At 30.9% G+C, this 9,988-nt stretch overlaps 1 protein-coding gene across 1 annotated transcript; it reads left to right on the top strand.

The window, feature by feature from the left end:
* Window positions 1-1,202: 1,202 nt before the first annotated feature.
* Window positions 1,203-3,338, top strand: LOC108201239 (uncharacterized). Its single transcript, XM_017369532.1, has 4 exons — window positions 1,203-1,218; window positions 1,363-1,455; window positions 1,661-1,753; window positions 1,999-3,338. Exons 1-4 carry the CDS (start codon window positions 1,203-1,205, stop codon window positions 3,336-3,338), a joined length of 1,542 nt encoding a protein of 513 aa, XP_017225021.1.
* The last annotated feature ends 6,650 nt before the right edge of the window (window positions 3,339-9,988 follow it).

The raw sequence follows: 9,988 nt of genomic DNA, 5'->3' as shown, positions 1-9,988 counted from the left end.
AATCGGAATTAACAATTTAAAGAAATTTTTTTCAATTATGAAATCCGACCATTTCGATTGGCATAGTTTAAAATTCACTGAACTTCGGGGATATTCATTGAGATTTTAAATTATACCACAAAATTTGGTATTATCTAATCAAGATTTTTAAGTTATCCATAAAAATCTGATAATATTTAATTAAGATTGTTTAAAATATATAAAATCTTATAATACTGAAATTCTAATGGATTTTTTTGAATTTTATAAAATGATGGATTAATATGAAAATGAAAATACTATTAGTACAAAGCACTTGAAAATGAAAATATGAAAATGATCGAAAAACAATTCTGGAAACAATTTGATAAAACACATTGACGAAAGTATTCTCTCTATCACACAATACAAGTTTCTTTGAAAAAATTACACATATTAAAAAATATTAACTAGATAATATTTACTCACTTATATCATAATAAATGTATGAATGTAGACTCTTATTTGACCATTATTAATTGTTATACAACTTTTAATAAGGGCAATTTTGAAATAATGTCAATATATTTATGTTGGAAACTAAAGTCTAAAAATAGACAAGTATTATGAGAAATTTTTTTTTTGAAAAAAGACCACTATTGTGGGACAGAGAGAGTAACTTTTATCGTGCAAATACAGTTACGCAACACTAAAAACATTAAATGCATAATTAATTCTCTTCTTTCTTCATTTTCGTAGTTAATGCACAAAAAGCAAGCTAGAGACATAAGTGTAAATTCCAATTAATGCATTTACAAGTCCAATAGGTTACCTACTCCCTCTGGACCGATTTGTTAGTCGCTAGCAGTTTTTCACAGGTTTTAAGGAGTTTTAAACAAAGCAGTACACCTACTCGTGTAGTTTTCGTAAACTACGTCCAGGTGACTAGGTAATTGCACATACATTTATAGTCAGTAACTACAGAGTTGTATCATCAATTTCTTTTAATCAATCTCCCCCCTTCCCATTTTTTTTTTCTTATTTCATAATCAGATTTTCAATTACCACTAAAATCAAACTTTCAATTCCCTCCAACAATTCCCACTACAATTTAAATTTTTGGAATTCAACTTTAGTTTCCCACCATTTTTTCCTATAAGAGGTGATGCTTAGTACCCGCTACTTATCTGAATGAGTATCCAAGTGGCATGGAGTTAAGTTTAGATTTAAACATCCCTGCAAACATGGACCAACTTACTGGTAATATTTTTTATGCTTTTTATGCCTTCGAAATGTATGGATAATATTCTTTTTGCATGTTCATTTTATAAATTTAGCTATTAATAATGTTACACGCATGTAATTTTATATTTTCATGTTTTTTTCTTGTAATTTTATTAACAGATGATGGATATTTCAATTTTCATGAACAAGAGATTCCGACTCAATTTCGTGATGGACGTATGCAAAATATAGACCTAAATGAAACACCAAATGGTAAGTGTATAATTTATTTTTTTCTTGTTAAGTGTACACTCATATTGGTATAGTTCTCTTCCTATTATTTTTATGTTTGCATCCAATTTGACTTCAGAGGGATAATATTCTTTTTGCATGTTCACTTTATAAATTTAAATATTAATAATGTTATACGCATGTAATTTTATATTTTCACGTTTTATTCTTGTAACTTTATTAACAGGGGATGGATATTTCAATTTTCATGAACAAGAGATTCCGACTCAATTTCGTGATGGACGTATGCAAAATATAGACCTAAATGAAATACCAAATGGTAAGTGTATAATCTCTATTTCTTCCAAAAAATTTACCTCTTTTTTTTTTGGTAAATGTGCACTTTATTTTTTTCCAGATTTTTAAGTTTTTTTCCCATTAAAAATCAAGTTGATCATTATTTATTTTTATGATTAGAATGAAGGATATTTTTATGTGGAGATATCATCACAAATTTCATCTCATTTTATATATAAATTTCTATTTTTTAAAATCCTATATTGTTTTTATTGTTATTTATACTAGGTGAAGATGATAATACTATCAGAGGAAATGGACCACCAACTAAAAAACGAAAGTTTTTGTCAAATGAGCAACGGCATGCAGTTTACGTAGCTTTACGAGCAAAAAGTGTGAATGGAAAGATTAGCAGAACAGCTACGGAAACTGTTGCATCAGTATTAGGTGTCTCAAAGCGTGTAATCCAGCGTATATGGAAGCAAGCAAAGGATACATCAAATAATGGTGGTACACTCGATGTATCTCACAGACGGATCAAAAATTGTGGACGTAAAAAGGTGACCATTGACATGCAACAATTTTCCCGTATACCTTTAGCTAAAAGGACAACTCTCCGCTCAATGTCTTATGCCACAAAAATAAGTAAGACTACATTGCAGAGGCGAAAGGAAGATGGCACGCTAAAGCGACATTCAAATCCCATTAAGCCAGTTTTGAAAGAAGAAAATAAGAGGGAAAGGTTACAATTTTGTGTCTCTATGCTAGAAAAAGAAAGCATACCACATGATCCACAATTCATCAATATGAATAATATTATTCATATTGATGAAAAATGGTTTTACTTAACCAAGAAAAAAGAGAATTATTATATTCTTGCAAATGAGAAGGAACCTTACCGTACTTGTAAAAGTAAAAATTTTGTAGGCAAAGTTATGTTTTTAACAGCTGTGGCTCGGCCAAGGTTTGATGCTCAAGGAAATGTGAAGTTTGATGGAAAGATTGGAACTTTTCCATTTATAACCAAGGAGCCGGCGAAGAGAAGCAGTATAAATCAACCTGCGGGCACCCTAGAGACCAAGGCCATGACTTCGGTTGGAAGAGATGTAAGCAGGTTATTTTTGATCGAGAAAGTAATACCAGCAATCAAAGAGAAATGGCCAAAGGAAGATATTGGGATGGATATTTTTATACAACAAGATAATGCACCATCACATGTTGATCCAAGTGATCCTGAATTTTGCCAAGTTGCAGCACAGGTAGCACAAGAAGCGGGGTTCAATATCCATCTAATGTGTCAACCTCCTAATTCACCAGATCTCAATGTCTTAGATCTTGACTTTTTTAATGGTATTCAATCATTACGAGATAAGGAATCTCCAAAAAATGTTGATGAGCTTGTTAATGCGGTTGAAAAAGCATTTGCAGATTTCAGCCCCAAGTTGTCTAACTACATTTTTTTGACATTACAATATGTCATGGTGGAGATTATGAAAGGTGATGGTACAAACGATTACAAAATTCCTCACAACAAAAAATCTATTTTGGAAAGAGAAGGACGACTTCCTGTTCAAGTTAAATGTGAAGCAGAGCTGGTCAAGAATGTGATCCAGAAGTTACAAAGTTAAAGTTCCATGCATGCATGATAGTTGGAGTTCTAGAAGCATGTTAAAAATTACTTTCTCTTAAGCTGATCAACGTCACATGTTTCTCTCAATTTTGTATAAAAAAAACTCAATCATGCTATCCAAAAAAGTGAAAATTGCTTATATTAACATTATTTATGGAACAACTCTCATGATCTTAAAAAAAAAAACTCTCATGCACTTTAAATCTTTAAAAAAAAAACTAGTAAGGGGAAGATCATGAACACATCACCCTGAATAGAAAATTTAATAAACAAGAATAGGCTTTTAATATTAAACTCAAAAACATTAAATTTACCAGAGAGCACTAGGAAAATATATTTCCATCATCACATCAACAACATATTTTATGGCTATATTTTCTTTTTCAGGCATGACCAACTTCTCCTCTGCAAATTCTTTGTTCTCTGCTGGACACCTCTCGATCTCTTTTAGACCCAATACAGATGGAAAGTATGTTTCATATATCATGTAGAGAAACCTATCTTCAGATTTTTCAATTGACATTTTAAGTTGCTCGGCATGTGATAACTCATTAAGGTCTTCCTTGACCTTGCTGAGTTCTTGACCCATGAACAAATTTTCTCCCTCTGGAACCTCATTCAAGTTCAACCATAAACTTTTATCCATGTTATTTTTTAAAGAAAAAGTAGGTTAATGTAGAGATAAAAGAAGAACTTTTTAGAAGAATAATATTACATGAGATTATAGTTGGTAGGAGTACGTGACTAAGAGGCTGAATAGAAACAGTCTGTTCACATGCTCCCATGCAAATATTTAATGTTGTTTCTAGTAAGTTGGAGTATTAATATTATAGTTGAAAAACCACACACGGTAGTGTTAAAAACAAGGATAAGTTCTAGACAAATGACTAATATAATGGGCCAAAAATTTAAACTCTAAACGACTAATCGGTCCAGAGGGAGTATCTCATTACTTATTAATAATATAAAATAATGAATGCTAGTGAGTCTTAGTGATTTGGGTAATTCACCTTTAGTGTCAACTCTAATAGTAATCCTTATATTTGTTCTCCTAAGATTATTTTAATAATAAATTTGAGAGAGAGAAGTGGAAAAGTAGGAAAAAGACAAAGAAAGAAGGAGAGAGATGATTATTTTATTCATAAATATTAAATAGGTAATGACTAGGGGTTACTTAAAGATAGGTAATGGCTAGGAGATTTGAGGTTGTGCTGGTGATTTAGGTAATCACTAGGATAGTGTTGGAGTGTCACTTTTGAGGCATTACCTAAATATGAGTTTAGGAGCTCATTTGAGTAACCTATTGGACTTCCTCTAAGTAATTTGTTTACCGCACATAGCAATTATGTAAGCATTTAAAATCATCCTAAATTTTTTTTTTTTAATAATGAGAATGAATCTCAACAAATATGATTCGGCAATGCACTGAGATAATTCTTTCATTCAGGAAAACTTATCATTTAACCGTCGGACATGCAAGATGACCGGAGAAATTTAGATAATAAAACTTTAATGTCCGAAAGAATAACCCGTCTTTTTCCGAGCACCCTGGAAATATAAACAAAAAGACAAGAAGAATATAAGTCGATAAATATACTCCCCTTGTCTCATTCATTTGTATACAGTTTCCTTTTTGGGACATCCCATCAATTGTATACATACCAAAAATGGTAACTTTTAATAATATAAAACACTATCACACCAACTACCTTCTTCCACTATCTCGATTCTATAATAATATAAACACTATTACACCCACTATATTCCTCCACTATCTCAAATTTATTATTAAATATAAATGGGTCCCACCACTATACTAACTTTTCATCTAAATATACTCATTTTTCATCCTTTTTTCTTGGTCTCCGTGTCCCAACCATTTGTATACAAATGGCTGGGACGGAGGGAGTAACTGATTATATATATATGTATATAGGGTGAGGTTCAAATTAGAACCCGTTTTAAATTATAACTTAGAACTCATATAGAATCATTAGATTATTGTTAAATCAATGGTTATGATCAAATGTCGCATTTAATATTAGTTATTTAGTATCTTTTTTTAATTGATTATAGGTAATTAATGAATGCAATAAATGCTCTAATTATATGTATTAAAATTTAATTATTACCTTCTAATCAAATCCCTTGTTATATTAGTTGATAACATACTTCCTATGTTCTACAGCAGTATCGGTATAATTATTAAATCCTATTAGTGTATAATATTTACGTGCTATAACAGTATTTGTATTTTTCTACAAAAATATTGCATTATAAAATAATTTTCTACTATATTAATATATGTTCCGCAGCGGTATAACGTAGTAATATGTATTTTCCTATAAAAATATTGCATTATAAAATTGTTTTCTATTATGTTAGTATATGTTTTGCAGCAGTATGACATAGTAATTTGCATTTTACTACAAATGTATTGCATTATAAAATCATTTTCTATTATATTAATATATGTTCCGTAGCAGTATATGCATAATTTGTAGTTTCCTACAATTTGTAAAATAGTTTTTAATTATATTAATATATGTCCCGCATCAGTATGACGTATCTTCCTACAAAATTATTGTATTATAAAATCATTTTTAATTATATTAATATATATTCCGCAGCAGTATGACGTAGTAATTTGTATTGAAGATTTTTAACAAATATTCTGCAGCAGTACAAGCCTATAAGTTATATGATTGAATTATATAATTTTGGAAAGTTACATTAATCATGGAATTAAATATTGTCATTTAATGAAGGTTCTAAGGTTTCAAAATTAAGAGGTTCTATGTGGAACCTGACATATATATATATATATATATATATATATAGAGTCATGCTCTAGTGAGAACCACTCTTTTAGTGAGATATGAGATCTAATCATAACCATTCATTTTATACCTTACATCAATCTCTCACCACACATTAATTTTAATATTTAAATATTTTATCACCACCTACCACCTCACCCCACCGCTGACCATTATTTCCGGCCACCACTACCTCCGGCGACCACCAGGAAATCACCACCGGCAAACATAAAATCACCACCGTCAAACCGAAAATCATCACTGGAAAACCAAAAATCACCACCGGAAAAATAAAAATCACCACCAGAAAATGAAAATCACTACACCCAGCCGGTATTCATGCTCACTAGATCCGATCACCAGCTCCGTTCATCAACTCCGACCACCAACATTATAAAAACAAATCACCAGATCTAAAAATAAAGCATTACAACAAAATAAAATCACCACCACCGTATCATCACCACCACCATCTAACCATCACTGCCATCTACACATGTGTGGCTTTTCCTTTAGCACCAAACTATCAGCACTTAACTACCACCACTAATCTGATTACTATACACCACTATATAGTTAAACAATCGTCGTTCTGAAACGCCGCGAGAGATCGTAAAGCCCTCTCGCCGACTTAACCTCCATCGTCGACGCATCTTTGCTCACTTTGAGAATGTGGTACAGACTTGGAGGCCTTGTGATCGACAACACCGAATGCTCTAGTTTGACGACGGTGTGAAGCGATTGGAGGATGAGAGATAAAGGAGCGGGGAAGAAGGACGTAGGGGGCTGGGCTGTGGGCAAGGATGATGGCGGCTGGGGAAAGTGATGGCGGCCGGAGGTGGTGTTGGGAGACAACCCCAGTTGACGACCAAGAGAGAGAGAGCAGTAGGTTGTTTGTGTGTATGGGTGGGTTATAATTGTGAGGTTCTGATTTAATTTGGGGGAAAAAATGTGTGGCTGATATTAGATCTCATATCTCATATTAATTGGGGTTCTCATTTGAGCACTTGCCTATATATATAATCCTACTCCAATACAAACCAAATTAGCCTAAAAACTAAAAATCAGAATCTGGTCAGTTTTTTATCAGTATTTTCAACTACAGAAATCATTAATTTGTTCATAACATATCAATAATTTATACGTAGCATATCTCACGAATATAGATATATATATATACACATATATGCAACATATATGACCACCATCTTCACCCGAACCGTAATAATGGACCTATTACCACCATTACCAGATGTTTTTATGACTTGCCACTATTGTCTACCATCACCAATAGTCACATACACTTTTCATCATAACTTACCAAAACTAACGACTACATACTACCATCATACAACTTCTTTTGCGGCTTCCTACTGCCAAGAACCTTCCTACGACTAAAATTGATCATCTATAATCGATTATCAATAGTTTAGATAAGTAGATTTTCTCAATTTTGATAGTAAAAATCGTTGTTTATATACTGTGTAAAAACAGTGATTAGTGCAATATAAATTAGTGATGTCCGTAGTTATAAATAGTGGTAGGAAAACTGGTTTTTAGTTTGTATTTAAGAGTTGGTTTGTATTTGATCACTTCCCTATATATATATATATATATATATATATATATATATATATATATATATATATATATATATATATATATATATATATATATATATATATATATATATATATATATATATATATATATATATATATATATATATATATATATATATATATAGTAATAGGATCAAATAAAAACTTTTTTAAGCTACAAACTTACAAACTTTTTTTTATTCTCCCATCGTGTTAATCTTTAGTTATAGAAAGTATTCATGTTGTAAATTCTTGAAAAAAATCACAATTTTTAAAAATAAAACATAAATAAATCGAGCATTCAACACATTTGTAACTGGGGTTCAACATCGGGTGTAGAACACTAATTATCATTATGTTGAATATATCTATAAACATACTTAAATTATATCTCTGGGGTTTGGGTGGGGTTTAGAAACATAAATATTAGTTATATAATACGGTTAACTTAATTCTTACATTCAAAAATTAGTTTATGTACTTCTCCAACACAATTTTAATCGATGTCAACAAAACATGTTAAAAAATGTTGAACTCAAATTATATATGCATTGAACGCAAAAAGTTTATAAGTTTTACCAGAACCCACCCATATATATATATATATATATATATATATATATATATATATATATATATATAAAGGATAATATATCCAATAATTAATAATCAATAAAATTATGTGTATATCATTTAAGAAGTGAAAAGGAAATTGAATAAAGTCGCAACCAAAGGTGGATCTTTGGTAAGACACTAAAGAAAAAAGATAATATACCAATATATATATAACATAACAATTATTAACAAACCAACAAAGTGGTACATAATTGAAGCCAACTAATTGGCACATAAATGGTCAAAATAGTCTCGCACTCATGATAATCATAAGTGAGACAATTAAGCCTCAATTAAGGCACAATTAACACCCTCAATTAAGGCACAATTAACACCCTCAATTAAGGCACAATTAACGCTCCCATTCTGGAACTGACTCACAGATCCCATTCTGATCCCAGAACAGTCGCCGTCACCTCCATCCTCATCGACCACCACCTTTGTTGAGATCATATAAGACGTAGAAGAAATCGGCCCCGGTGGTGTTTGGAACCATGCCTCGACTTGAAATTAAGATTTGAAAGATGATTTGTAGAGTAGTGATCAAACATGCTTACATACGAGTAAACATCAAACATAAAGTAAAAAAAAAAAATTTGAAATCAATCTGTATATACACATATCAAAACAGTAAATCATCTTCATAAGCACAGATTTCAACTTGTCATCCAATAAACCATATCCAATAACAAATATAAACATGAATATGAACCATAAACAAACTAACAATCAGATCTGACGAATTAACTAGTATAAATTCATAAACATGTTTGGAAAATAAAAGCAAAGTCAAGACAGAATCAAAATCAAACATAACTAGAAAAGACATCAACATACAGATACATATGCTCATATGGATAATTAAAGCTTCTGTAATAAAAAGAGAAGATAGCATACAACTGAGAGACAGAGAAAGATAGAGGACCTTTCTGAATAAATTGCAAAGAAAATAAAATTAAAGAGAGAAGCTGACCATGGCGTATCCGGCGAGACTCATCATGACGGAAAGTTTGCGCATAAACATGTCCATTATCCTGGCAATACACTTCCAAGAGCAATTCTTACCTCTATTAGTCTTTAGCAAAGACTAATAAAATAGAAAGTAAAGACTTTATATTATTTATATACATGTTCCTGCTACTTTTGTTCATCCTAGATATTTTTTGACTTTTAGATGTAGCAGTGTAAAATACTCCCTCTCTTTTGATATGTTAGTCGTTCTAGAAAAGTTCAGATGTCTTTTAAAATTAGTCGTTCTCATATTTTCAAAATACACTAATGAAAATTTTCCTATCTTACCCTTAATTTTGTTAATCCCGTGCATGTTGAAAAACTCAACAATTACATAGAAAATTAAACTTTTCACCTACCCTGTTCTTGTACTTTGAAAGCACAGGATTGTTAAGGTTAATGTATCATCTTCCAATTATTTTATCTATATTATCCCACACAATGAGTTTCAACGTACAGTCTCAAAAAAGAAAGATGAAGAAAAACTCCCAATTATAGAAGTCAAGAAAGAAACTTATATAGATAAAGGAGAAGAAAAAGAAATTGAAACAAGTCATATAATAAAAGGTCTGTGTGAAGAGGTAATATGTATGTTAGAAATA

Source organism: Daucus carota, chromosome 9 (assembly GCF_001625215.2).
Source record: "Daucus carota subsp. sativus chromosome 9, DH1 v3.0, whole genome shotgun sequence".
Classification (NCBI taxonomy): Eukaryota; Viridiplantae; Streptophyta; class Magnoliopsida; order Apiales; family Apiaceae; genus Daucus; species Daucus carota.
The sequence above is the reverse complement of the archived record's forward strand: the minus strand, read 5'-3'. Positions and strand labels throughout refer to the sequence as shown.